Genomic DNA, 14,451 nt, shown 5'->3' with positions numbered 1-14,451 from the left:
CAGAGCTGAGTTAATAACTGATTGTTTGGTTCAGTGGTAGTTACAAAAAAATTTAAAAAAATTATTTTGGTCAAAACTAACTAAAAATTGTTAGCATTTTCTGTGAATTGAAAAAGTCAATTTCAAGTCTGTTCCAGTTTAGCAATTCAAACCTAGGTCTCCCACATCCCAGAGGAGTGCCTGAAGTACTGGGATATAGGTCAGAGGTGGGGCCAGCGGCATCACCCCCACCATCTCCTCCAAATATTTTCAGGTCCACTGAAACAGCATTTTCAGTGAATAAACTATTCATCCAGTTTTGCTCCAAAGACTTTGTCACTGATCCCACAGTCAATTGATTCACTACTCAAATGATGCTTCAACCAAAGGGTAACATCACTGTTCATTCCTTCCTAGGACAAGCTCTGGCTGATAGCAGGTATCTGATTAAAAATAAATTAAGATAAAGGGCGAAATCCATGCCTCATGAATAGACATCACTTTCAAAAGAGGGTAGCTGAGGGTTCTGGTACTAATAATTAACTTAAACAATACTGCAAAATGACATTACAAATACTTCCACCTTTGCAGAGCTGAAACAAAGCCCCATGATTTATAAATGCAGTAAATTGGTACAATAACTGCAGATAAATGAATTAATAAATACATTCTCTAGTCATCCAATTTCCTAGCAATATGGAGTCTCATAGTTATATATGAATAAAGTTTTATATCACTGGCACTAGAGCAAATTAAGTTTATAACACACCTCAACTTCTTAAGATTACCATTTAATAAAACAGTTTTCAGCAAATTATTGAATCAATTAGTTCTTAATTGCTAACAGATGCTTAATAAATCTGATGGCCTAATAATAAGCAATAATTATCCTGTCTTGCAGAAACTCATTAAATACTTAATCATAGCTATATTTTTAAAGAATCTAATTATATAGTTCTTGCTAACACAGTTCTAAGGTGGTTTTAATTCAGCTAGACATGACCGTTACCCTACTCTTGCACTTGAGTAAATATGTTTTTGACAACAAGGTAAGATTTTAATAATGTACAAAAACTGTCTTATTTCAGGAGAGGATGAGTGCACAAGGTTTGGATTTTTTCTGGATAAACTATCAATGTATGATCAACTGTGCAATGAAGGTCCAATCCTATAAGGTATTGAGCACCTTGAACTCCAAGATCAGCCACAAAGGTGCAGGAGAATAAATTTTAAACTATCTGAAAATAGGTAAAGCCAAGCCCATTTTTAAAGAAATGCTCAGTCTTCACAAACCATGAACCCTCCTGAACAGTTCTAGACAGTTATATAGTGACTACCCTGTCAGTATAGCCCTTCTTTAAATGTGTTTGTATTCTGCAAACCAAAACCCCAAACCGATACGGATATGGGATACGTCTTATATCCCATTCAGAGTGATTATGCCAGGGTGGGTGAAAGGAGAGAATGGAAAGAGGAAGCCAAAGAGTTGAAAGGAAGTGAGGTAAATTCAGAGTCTTTAAAACAGTTTTGGTTCTTTAAAGCACCAATGTGATTCAGTCCCCTGTTTCATGAAGCTGGGGCAAGGGCTCAAAGAGTAAGGTTAAACATCTTCAATCTCGCACAGTGGGAGAAGTGAAAATGAGTTTGGAGATACAGGAGTGCTATCAGGTTTCAAGTATCCTCCCCAAGGAAATATGTTTTCCCCGCGTAACTATTATAGCAGAAAAGTATTTGTGGAGATACACACTGATCTACAGTAAAATGCTAGATATTGAGACACTGAAGTGCTGCATCATAAAATGGGACTGGCATTTTCAGACACACTGTAAGATATTGTAAGCATATCTCTCTCTCTCTCTCTCTCTCTCTCTCTCTCTCTAGTCCACTGAATCCCATTTAACATTTCTCCAAGCTGGCTGATTTTGTGTTATATATTATTACATGTAAGTGAAAGGGAGGAAAAAAAAAAAAGGAAGCAGACTCTGCCAGGAAAGATGTTGCCTCAACAAATGTTGCAAATGAATGTAAAAGGGTTGGGGATGGAAGGGGCAATAAAATAAAAAGCTTGGCAGATGTTCTAGAAAAGGCTGGTGGTTAAGTGAAGATTGCCTGAAACTAATCACTGATTTCTGCTACAACTGTTTATACTGGCTTCACGTAGTTAATTATTATGGGATTCAATGCAAAAACAACATCGACCAAAGCACTAGCAACAGCAAGTGGTAGATTTGCCACTGTAGCTTTGAAATGTGTGCTGCCTTCATAAACACCTTTGCTAGTCTGTCTACAGAGCAAAACACAGCTCTACCCCCATCTCTATTTCCGAGTCTTTCAGTTCTCGGGGTCCAAGCCTGCAATGTGCTGAATACTGTCAGTTTCTATTGGTTGCTCAGCACTTTGTAGGATAATACCATTGCCATCTTAACAACCTCACTGAGGCACATCAGATGGAACGGATTTATGGGTAATGGTAATGACGTATCTGACCATCATCTTCACCAGTCTTGGCTCTTGGTAAACCATTTCTGCCACGGTCACAGATCCTAACACCAGGGGCGTCATTGCCCTTTCACACATATGTGCTTTACATTAGTGTAATTACAACTGAGAGGGTTAAACCTATTTTGCGTGAGAAGAGAGTCAAGCTCTATACATTGTGTTAGTGGGTCTAGCAAAAAAAAATGGGTGCTCTGATTGATGGAATGTAAGTCAAAGCAAAACTCTCATGAATGGATTAAGAGCAGGAGCAGACCCTCAGGGGAAGGTTTTCTGATTGCCGGGCTTGATAGTAATTTCACCTGCCCACATAAGAGCCCCTTCTGTCCTTCTAGGGGTGAAATCCTGACTCCACTGAAGTCAATGGGAAGACTTCAACTGAGTGAGAATTTCATCCTCTGATGCTACCAGGTGCCAGTTTGTGATCATGGCATTCTGTAATGAGCTGACTGCTTTCCATGACCTCAATACAAATTTATTTAAATGGGGAAAACAATATAGTGTGTGAGGATTTTGTCATGGAAATCTGTGCTCCAGCAGCTGATGCTGTGTAACGGGAATTATTGAAGTGCTGTTATATATTCATGGGACATGGAAGTAGCATCTAAAAGTCACTTTGGGAGTTTTGATGCTTTAAGAAAAGCAAGATTTTTGTAGCAATTTGAAAGGCACATGTTTAATTGTTTCCATTCATCAAGATCACTTTTTATGATAACTCCTTGGCACCACCTGCAAGGATTTCCCGGTAATGCATTAAACTCCAGACTGCTGGCACCAAAGAGTTAGACACCAAAGACTCTCACAGACTTCACTGGGCTTTGGATCAGGCCCCAAGTGAAGAGGAAGGTGAAACATGACGTTACACCAGCAAAGTGGCAGGTAGAGGTAATCTAGACACAGCCCCTCTTTGGGGTTATTGCAGAGCCAGGACACATTTTGCCCGGGGCACGGGGGAGTGCTCATACATCTCTGCCCATGTAAGCAATGCAGCATGTCGCCCTCCACTCTGGGCATCTAGCCAAGAGAAATGCCTGGGCTGTGGGCCTGCCATTCTACCTAGTCCATGCGCAGGCTGCACAAAGGTGGAGGAAGGTTCTTTTCTACTGCCCCCTCCCCTCCATAATATCTGGGAAAAATGTGGCCCTATCGTATATCGTCTAAAGAGAATATAATTTCATAGCTCCACAAACATATGTAATGGTTTGACATGGAGTAGTCCTGTCCAGAGAGCTATTAGGGAATTCATGACAGTTCAAAATAATTGCACTTGCATGTTTATTGGATGAATTTGATTTTTATAAATCTTTATTGTACATTGAATAATATCCCTTATTCTTTTTGAATGGGGTAATTTCAGAGTCCTGACCTAAAACTTTTAATAGCATCTCAGTGGCTTAGGAACTTAAACTCATTTACTTTCAGTGATACTTAGACAGATCGGGACGGATTTTCAAAAGTATTTAGATGCCTAAAATGCAGATAGGCACCCAACAGAATTTTTAAAACTCCTAGAAGCGTAACTCCCATGTGAGTTAGGTACCTATGTGCTTTTGAAAGGGCCATTAGGCGCCTATTAGCAGCATTAGCTACTTCAACACCTTTGAAAATCTGGCCCAAAATGACTGTCGCTTTTGAAAATGGGATTTAGGCTCCTAACTCACTTTAGAAAATATTCCCTTATTTGCTTCTTGAATTAAATAAGTTCTTATGTCTAGGACTGTATGTGCTACTGTTGACTGCATATGTCTGGCCTGGTTTCAGAGTAGCAGCCGTGTTAGTCTGTATTGCAAAAAGAAAAGGAGTACTTGTGGCACCTTAGAGACTAACAAATTTATTAGAGCATAAGCTTTCGTGAATTACAGCTCACTTCATCAGATGCATTTGGTGGAAAAAACAGAGGAGAGATTTATATACACACACACAGAGAACATGAAACAATGGGTTTATCATACACACTGTAAGGAGAGTGATCACTTAAGATAAGCCATCACCAGCAGCAGGGGGGGGGGAAAGGAGGAAATATGTCTGGCCTGTTTGCTTATCTAGTCATTGTTTTTATACAACATCTCTCATTGTAACAAATGAGAAAAGTATAACACAATCTCCTTCCTAAATACAGTACTTAGAGCCCCCCTCCATTTCCTTTCATTATAAAGGATTTTGTTTTTCTGCTTTCCAGGTAAAACCCAGGTGATAGGTGAAATCAAGATTGCATTAAAGAAGGAAATGAAGACTGATGGAGAACAGCTAATAGTTGAAATCCTTCAGTGCAGAAATATCACCTACAAGTTTAAATCTCCAGATCACTTACCAGGTACCAGTCAGAAACATCATTATGATACAGTAATGAGCATCAAGCAGGACATTGACTCAGACATTTAATGATACTATTACCATAGAAAAAACATTTTGTTTGTTAAGCAAAATGACATATTTTGTAGTACTGGCAGGGAAATGTTTTTTTGTTCCTGTGAACATTTTTGATGAAAATGTGTTTGTTGAAATTTTTCTTCAAATGCCTTTTGCATTTATGTCGAATTCAAAATGTTTCAATTTATTGTTGCATTAAAAATGAACATTTTTCAATTTTGTGTTTTCACAAAAAAATAGACATTTCTGGTGAAAATTTCTGTTTTGTCAAAAAAAGGTACTTTTCATTGAAAAAATATTTCAGATGAAAAATTCCTACCAGCAATAATATTTTGACAGAGCCATAAAGATATCAAGACTGGTTTTGCTGTCAGTGACACCAGTGTAAATCCAGAGTAACTTCCTTGGCTTCAGTGGAGTGACTCTAGTTTCACTCCGGTGTAAATGACAGCAGGATATGGCTCTATAGTATATAGAGGTATATTTTATCTCCGTACATCGCATCCATTGAAATCTTTAGTGAAAATGACATCTTAAGAGCGTCTGTATCATAGGCTGAATCTTTCTTCCACAGATCTGTATGTGAAGCTGTATGTTGTCAATATCTCTACCCAGAAGAGAGTAATTAAGAAGAAAACCAGAGTGTGCAGGCATGACCGAGAGCCTTCATTTAACGAGACTTTTAGATTTAGTTTGAGTCCTGCTGGGCATTCTCTTCAGGTAATTCTGCATCTTATTACAACATAATTTTATATGTCTTCCATGCTGTGCTTTGGGAATTAGAGATCAAACTCCCATTCCCAGTGACTTGCCTAACAGGTTACTGAAAAAATAAGATTGCAAAGGAAATAGCACCGTTATCTCCACTCTCTTGCTTTCTTTTAGTAGGTTGAATGCAGTGTACCTAATATCATGTCTTTAGGGGAAGGATGGTCTTGTAGGTGAATTAATCACAAGACTAAGGACTTGGCTACACTTGCGACTTACAGCATAATAAAGGAGCCCCATGCACACTAGCTCACTACCCATCCACACAGGCACGTAGAGCGCTCTGACTCCATGGCTATAGCACTGCTGGTACTCCACTTCAGCGAGTGGAATAACGTGGTTGGAGCACTGCGGCGCCAGTGTGAATGAGGTGTTGCATTACTGCTCTCTGATTGACCTCCGGAAATGTCGCATAATCCCCTTAAGTCAAGTGGCCACTCTTGTCATTGTTTTGAACTCGCTGTAGGAATGCAGATATGCCCTTTCAAAGCTCCGTTTCTGACAGCTGGTTGCTTATCGGCTCCGGAACATAGGAACCATTACTGAGAAATACTGCTTGCTTTCAGTGAGTGAGAGAGAGGCGGGCACGGGGAGAGGGAGGTCTGTTGCTGTCTGAACTTACAAGACAGCATGCTGACATGCTCTCAGCCCCCCAAAAATCCACTCTCTCTCCCTCCACATACACACAACACACTCCCCGTCACACCCCACACCCCTGCATTTGAAAAGCACGTTGCAGCTACTTGAATGCTGAGATGCTATCACAATGCACTACTTTTTGTGGCATTGCAAGAGCTGCTAATGTGGCCATGCCAGTGCGCTTCCAACTGAGAGTGTAAACACTTGGCAGCGTTTTCCCTGCTCTGGTCTCCGAAGGCTGGTTTAACTCCCAGCGCTCTACAACTCCAAGTGTAGCCATGCCCTAAGAGTCAGAAGATTTGGGTACTAGTCACAGCTATGCCTCTTACTCATGAACACAGATTCTGCAAGTTGCATAGTCTCTATTTCCCCATTGCTAAAAGGGGATAATGATATTTACTCAGCTCTGCAGAGAACTTTGAGATCTTCAGATGCAAAATGCTATTTTACAGCCAGGTGTTATTATCATTTATTAGAAATAATTTACTGAAGCTCAAAGAGATAGATGTGAAGCATAGCGCACTGGAGCCAGCTTGTTTAATTTACAATCTTGCACACATCAAAGCTTGTGTGGAGCTGCACCAGGAGGCAAAGTCCCTCTCCCTGCTGCTCAGCATGTCAGTGGGCTGTGCACATTGCCCTAGGTCTCACTGGTGCACCCTGCTTTCCTCGGTATGTCCAGCTAGCTCCTTGGGTTGGTGCAAAGATAGGCGACAGCCTACATCTCTTCTTAATTTTCATTACCTGTTAACCCTAATAAAAAGAACAGGAGTACTTGTGGCACCTTAGAGACTAACACATTTATTTGAGCATAAGCTTTCGTGAGCTACAGCTCACTTCATCTAAACATAACAATGTCTCTTTATTATAGGCAGGACTGATGGTACCTCCTACTATTATTATGGTTGCCCAACATGTAGTTACTTATAATGGCCAAACTTTAACCATTTTGGGCTGCAATTTTCCATACGGAGTGACTGCTTGAGGCTGAATTGGTTTGAAAAATGTCGGCCCACACAGCTGAGCTCTTTCCCAGAAAGAGGCTACAGAAAATGTATTGTTTCAAAGTAGCAGCCCTGTTAGTCTGTATTTTCAAAAAAGAAAAGGAGTACTTGTGGCACCTTAGAGACTAACAAATTTATTTGAGCATAAGCTTTCGTGAGCTACAGCTCACTTCATCATGCATGCATTCCACAAAATGCATCCAATGAAGTGAGCTGTAGCTCACGAAAGCTTATGCTCTAATAAATTTGTTAGTCTCTAAGGTGCCACAAGTACTTTTTTTCTTTTTGCGAATGCAGACTAACACGGCTGCTACTCTGAAACCTGTCATTGTTCGTTTAGTGTTTCTTGACTGGCACTTAATTTGCACATTCCTTTCTCAAGAAGCTGACCAAATGCTTCACTAAGGCTACTTAAAATCAAGCAAGTACACAGCCAATATTCATAACTTAGAGTAGAAAAATGATACATGCATACAAATAGGACGAATATATTCAGTAGATCATAACCTTTCCGGAGCTATGTTACATGGCATATGTAGCATAAAACATATTCCAGTTATGTTGTTATATTTACATTCATAAGCATATTTCCATAAAGCATTATGGGGGTGCAACATCACAAAGGTACATAGAAATTAAGTCCCAAATGCACACACCTAGATGTCTAAAACTGGGCTCCCAAAATTATAGGCCATTGTGAAAAATTTGGGTCTTTGTGACTTCACCAAAGCCACATTTTGCGTTTGAGCTGAGGATAGACTCCAGGACTGCTGAATTCCATTCATCTGCTCTAGCTAGTATATCACAGAACAAGGAAGTGGAATAGGGGAGAAGCTATGTGTTCACTGCATTTCCTCTCAAATGGGGAAAGATCCTTGTGTAGCAGACTGTGCACTTATGTTTCCTTACTGTTCTACAGGTGCAAACTTAGATGTCAACATTTCTGAATCTTTATTGTACAGCATGTAAATTAGCAACTGGCATGTAAATTAAGTAGATAAGACAATTTTAACCATATTTTTTTTCTTCCCAGATTCTGCTTGTCTCCAATGGAGGGAAGTTTATGAAAAAGACACTGATTGGTGAAGCTTATATCTGGCTTGACAAAGTGGATCTAAGGAAAAGAATAGTAAACTGGCACAAACTGATGGTCAGCTCCACACAAACACATTGAGCGGACAAGTCTGCTTAGGGCACTAAACCTTGCAGCGTCTGCTGTAAATGGCATTACTCCAAGACTATAGTTTAATATTGTGTTTAGCTAGGCTTTCAGAATACAAAGTAGGGAAGAGTGGGCTCTGGGCTACATAGCACACTTAAATGAGGGCTAGTCAACTTGTTTTACTGTAAAAGATAGCAAAGAAAAAAAGTGAGCCCAGAACTAAAAGCGAGGAAATTTGAAAAGAAGATGGATATGAGGGCTCCTTTATATTGGACTCTTTGTGGCTGTCAGGAGAGTAACTCAAAAAGAAATAATGAAGGCTTGAAGGCAGCTGTTAATGCAGAGTTTGGCTGCGGCTGGAAGTAATGTGTCGGAGAGAGCAATCTGCGTTTCTGTGCAACCAGAAGGAGATCATTTTATGCAAAAGCACCTAGGATGACTGGTTTTTCAAATCTCACTTATCAGAAGTGTAAAACTTGTTCCTCTGCACCTTAGAATCCCTGATAATTTGTTGTTGTGAGATTAAGCCACAGGACACAAACTGCAGGGTGTTTGCAGTGGTGGGAACATTATTTTACATGTTTTTTTTTCCCTTTATGTAAAGAAGATACACTATATAGAGAATCAGATCAAAATTATTTCATTTTGTTTCCAGGCATTAACAATGGGTGTAGGTCTCGGTCCTGGAATGTAAAGAATAAAAGCACACCTGTGGCTATTTTTTGTTTTTGGAGGGTGGTTGGAAAGAGAAAGGATCAAATGGAAATTGCACCAAATAAGGATGGGGGTGGGAGAGAATGTTTTCTGTGCTAATGAAACTGCAATTCATCCTTCCCTTTGGGTCAGCGGTTTACAAAAATGGGTTTGTCTCTTTACAGTTTAAGCACTGAGATCAATACTATCATTTCAACTATTCCCTTTTTGTCTCCAACCATCAGCCTTACCCTTAGACTGTTTAAAGGGAGTAAAAGTTTAAAATATATAGTATGTATTCTGAAACATTAGACCCATTGTGCTAATGCTACCCTGCTGTTTGTGGAGCTCTGGATCAACAACAACATCAGCAACACACATCTAACAAGAAGGAATAACAAAATGTTTACCATCTGGGGACTGAAACATTAATGCATGTTAAGAATTTCCTTTGAGAAACTCAGGTGAATGACTGAAACTAGTCCATTCAAATGTGGCTTGGCAGTTATGAAATATGTAATTAAATGAAAATCACTGGCAACACTATAGCTTAAGGTTGTGTCGGAGGTTCCAAAATAAAAGTTCTATTTTCAGGTGTTTATAAACTAGCGGTAACAATTTCCCTTGGACTGAAACTTTGCATAGGGGATCTTAAACTGGGTGTGATATTTTTCTTCTAATTCAGATTAAAAGAAAAAGGAAAGCGCTTTCATCATTCTTAAAATTGTAGAAATATTTAAAATAAATTGACATGGGATTAATTCCCTTACCGTTCAAAAATGGCTTCATATTTTATACCTTCATATTTTGAAGTGATTTGTCAGGGGATTACCCTGAAATATCATTGCTTTTTTGTATTTAAAAAGAAAGTGACCAAATTTAAAATGCTGGCAAGTGTTCACTGTGTTTGCCCAACAGGAACTTTTCATACACCATTTTAAGTACCCATGTTGTTTTTTTTACTAGGGTAAAAAAATGACTTACATGGTCAATTCAAATTATTCCTTGGGATAATAATTATATGCTTTAAATAAAATAGGGATAGATGAGAAACCCGATTGACTCTGAAAGAGCTATTGCAGTTGTTTAGCTTGATGACACTTTTTTCTACATATTTTTTTCCATTTTTTTATTCAAAATTAAAAATAACACCATGGGAAATGAGTGCAATATAGAGCAACGGGAAAATGTTAGGGATGCACAAACCAAAGAAAGACAAGTAAGTCCAAGTTAAGGCTTTGGTGTACCACATTTTTCTTGCAACACAATGCATTCCGACCAAAATGCCATAAGTTATCATAAAGCCACAACAGCACTGTCAGTGGAAGCATGGCGTGTGCTTTGACCTTTAATGTGCTTTTGTCGGTGTTTTACCCAACTTCGATCTTATGTAATCACAGTCTGTTGGTGATAATATAAAATATCCTAAATATTGTGATTTATATGGAGAGTAAGATTCTTAAAAACCAAAATTCCCAACCAAACCAAAAATCCCTAAGTGGGATTTTTTAAAAAAAAAATCTTTCATGTAAATATTGTTCCTTTGTTGGGTTATTTTAAATGCCTGATGTCTACAGTAAGTCCCTTCTTTTCTGAAATGTCCAATTTCAATTACTGCATGAAGTAAAAGCAGTGAGATGTGCAATTTTTTGCAAACTGCTGGTAATTTTGTTCTTGCTCAGATTTATTATGAAGACAGCGAGTCACGCGATGGTTGCTATGGAGATTTCCAGCAGGCGCTAGCACTAACTGGATGGCTTACTAGGAAGCCTATAATCATTATTCTTAATTGACGAAAGTGGGCTGGCATACTTTGCTCTTACATGCATTCACAAATGTTTCTGGTATTTTTATGAAATGGGATTGTTTGTTTGGTGTGGCTGAGGTTGTCCAGGAAACCCACAGTTACTTTGGAATTAGCCCTCTGAAATGGGTTTAATTCATGCATCTTTATATATTGAAATTCAAGTGTGACTTGTCTGTTGGAATCCCACAGAGAAATACAAAGGGTAGTGGCTATCAGGAAAACTGGTCACTATTAGCAATGGCTTGACCAACAGCAGTAGTGACAGGACTCTTCTAATTTCATAGTTGTTCTCCTGTGCAAAGAGATAGTGACAGAGCTGGGTCCATACACTTTCCCTTTTGTGAGATACCATCAATTCAGAGTTCGAAAGATGCTTCCAAAGTGTACCAAGTTCCTTTTTTTGATCAGATTTCTAGGTTGTACTGGAATCATTCTATGCAACACTGTTTCGTGTTTGAATGCATTTTTCTTTTTTGGGTGAATGAAGTCAGGAAAAAAACCCTTCTTGTGACATTAAAAAAAAACCCCACCAAACAAGGACTATTAGTATTTTTTACTTTTTTTTTGTATATATTGCAACATATTCTTTCATCCCTCCCCCCCATTTTATGTTTCTTCTAGTGGCTGAAAGTCCTTAGATGTGGTAGCAGATCTTATCCTCTCTAAATGATTGATTATTAGTGAATTCACACATTTCTTTGAAGATGCATATTGTGGGTAGGCAATGGCAGAAGCATTTTAATCTGTTATTCATACGTCTGCTGAGTCAACAGAGAAGTTGCTTCTTTGTTCAAGGCCTTGTACAGTGGAAACAAGCTGAATTACGAGAAAAAGCACAGTGTATGTGTTTACAAATAACAGGGATTTCTAATGTGGTCATTACTATTATGCATACAATGAGCAGCAAACCATTTTCTTTTTCACACTAAACATGAGAGTTTCTATGATTGTTGAGATAGTACTTTATCATTACACTTTAAAGGGATAGTATCCAGGGGAAATATGAGTGCTGCTGCTTTATTATTACCCACGTTTTTTACATCATATCTCAGTGGAAGTAATAAGGGCCTGATCCAATGCCTATCAAAGTCAATGGCAATTTTTCCATTCACTTCAGTGTGGTTTTGGATCAAGACCTAGGAATTGATAGTTAATTTTCTGGATACATAGGTGTACCAATGGTTAGACTGTGGGGGGATATTGTAGCTGGTAACCAGCTCATATTGATTCTGACTCTAGGAATAAGGAGGACTCCTGGGAAAGAAGAAGCTAGTGTACCTTATAGAAATGATTTAATTAGTATTTAGTTTCATGGAAATATCATAAAGATGTTAATAGTATTTTTTAATCTTATTATTTGAATCATAACTGACAATATTTAAGTACTTTATTTTCATTGCTACAGTGTCTGTATCCCAGATTCCACTAAGTATCTATCTAGATATGTACATTCGTATATGTATAAGAGAAAAATTGCATCTGTGTAACTGAAACTTGAATTAGTAATGGAACAGAGAGGTAGTTCAGTGGAAGTATCCACCTACATCACATTTGGGGCCCAATTCTGCATTCCTGGTTGCACCTGGGCTGAAGGATTGGGCCTTCTTTTTGAATTACTAGTTGCCTTTGGTAAGAAAGTAGAAAGAATAAGCAAAATCCGGATACTCTCTCTTTAAATCATAATATGCATTTTGATGTTTTCTGTATGTTCTGGTTTATTCTTTTTTAAAAGAAGATTAATAAATATACTGATGAGCTCAAAAATTATAATATATTATATATACATATATATATATATCCATAACTCAGACTACGTGATTTGAGAGAAAGCAGTTTTCTTAATTTGTTACCCTGTAAATAAGTATACATTTTTGTATAACAAATCAAGTTTGAATTATGAATTCCATCTGTCATCCAAGCATGTGAATGTGAGCATTATTTGACTGTATCTTGTATAGATGTTCAGTGACGTGCTCAGCAATAGCTGACTAGCGTGTGTGCTGTCATGCTAGCAGACTATGTGTACAGCGTATCCAATGTTTAAAAAAAATCTACAAAAATACCTTAAAAAAACAAACAACAAGAAGAATAGTCCTTGGAGAAATGTAATGTTTCTTCAATGAATGTTGCATGCATTGATGGTGGTTTGTTAATTTTTTTTTATTTGTTTTATTTATTTTGCTTCCGAATTCTCTCAGCAAAACAAAACAAACTTGTTCTAAAAGTTGTATAAATTGAGACAAAAGCAGTATGAGAAGTGTATAAAGAAAATGCTTGTAAATCTGTCTCAGTTTCCACTTTATGTATAAATCCATGTTATGGTTTTGTGGTTGTATACAGGATGTATCTTGAGAACTTATGCAAATTGTGCTGTATAAAGGCTGTTACCCCAGTCTGACTAATAAATATTTAAAATATCCACTTTCGTTTCTTTTCCCCATTGAATGCATAAATTTATACAGATAAGAATTTTGCTGATCTTAATTCATCCTCCACATTGACTTTAGTGGGCTTACAGCAATGTTGAATTTAGCCCAGCTGTGATGCTGTACCCAACACCTACCTAGTGAAGCTACCATTCCGAACCCTACATGGGCACCACCTCCCAAGGTGTTTGCAATTCCGCCATTTTCCCACATTTTCAGTGTTAAATAGGGCTTGCTTTGCCCTAGGGTCCCTCAGACAGATTAGCACCCACATTCCCCAAGAGGAATCTCAATGCCTTGCCTGTATTCCTCCTGGCATCTCCCAGACAGCACACATCAGTGTGATTCTAGCAGCACCCTGGATGCATGTGCAGCATATTGCCTCCTCCATACCTGGCCAACTCTGGTATAAAGATGAGATAGAGACATGCCCTAGTGCCCTACTATCCACTATTAGGAATCTATCACCCATGACAGCACTAGGAACACACAGAGACAATATTCCCTCCCCACCTTCCAATGGGATTCTGGCCAACTCCAATAGAAAAAGGGAGAACAGACTCCCCTTCTGGTACCGTGTTCCTGGACGATTGTGCTACCCCCATAGCAAGCCTCTATTAATTTAATTCTTACACTTTATAAAACTATTATAATAAATTTTTTTCTGATTTTTCAGCTCTTGAGTCTGTTTGGAAATAAAGAAGTAGTGGCAGCATGATTTAATAAATCCCATGATCAAATTCATTATGAGAACATGAAAAAATGGATTAAACTGAGGATTTTCTGGATTCACAGAGGATTTTGAAAAAACATTGGCTAATCCTACAAGTTAAATCTGTAATAACATCCACAATTCTCACTCCGCATCAGAAAGTGACAAAGTACACTGTTAATACACAAAGATTTTAAGTCCTGCTCGATATAGGAATTGAACACAAATTATTTGCTACAAAGGAGAATCAAGATTATATTAACTATGACATATAAAAAGAATAAATCAGCAAAAAGTGTGTGTAATACAGAATTCCTTTTCCAAGCCACATCAATTGTTCAGACGTTTTTTCAGAAAATTTTTGCAAACTGTAGTTTCCAGACCTGCTTTGAGAT

The 14,451-nt window shown here is 38.2% G+C and overlaps 1 protein-coding gene across 2 annotated transcripts in view; it reads left to right on the top strand.

The window, feature by feature from the left end:
* The window catches only part of PCLO (piccolo presynaptic cytomatrix protein), a 548,662-nt gene extending 535,329 nt beyond the window's left edge, over nucleotides 1-13,333 (top strand). For both annotated transcript variants that reach the window (XM_038373536.2, XM_038373500.2), the window contains 3 exons: nucleotides 4,655-4,789; nucleotides 5,420-5,565; nucleotides 8,290-13,333. In XM_038373536.2, the coding sequence (XP_038229464.1) occupies nucleotides 4,655-4,789; nucleotides 5,420-5,565; nucleotides 8,290-8,430 (422 nt within the window). In that variant the 3' untranslated portion in view covers nucleotides 8,431-13,333. The remainder of the gene's footprint in view (nucleotides 1-4,654; nucleotides 4,790-5,419; nucleotides 5,566-8,289) is intronic.
* The last annotated feature ends 1,118 nt before the right edge of the window (nucleotides 13,334-14,451 follow it).

This window comes from Dermochelys coriacea, chromosome 1 (genome assembly GCF_009764565.3).
Source record: "Dermochelys coriacea isolate rDerCor1 chromosome 1, rDerCor1.pri.v4, whole genome shotgun sequence".
NCBI classification, from domain to species: domain Eukaryota; kingdom Metazoa; phylum Chordata; order Testudines; family Dermochelyidae; genus Dermochelys; species Dermochelys coriacea.
Note: the sequence above shows the minus strand (reverse complement) of the source record. Positions and strands in the feature narration are given on the sequence as shown.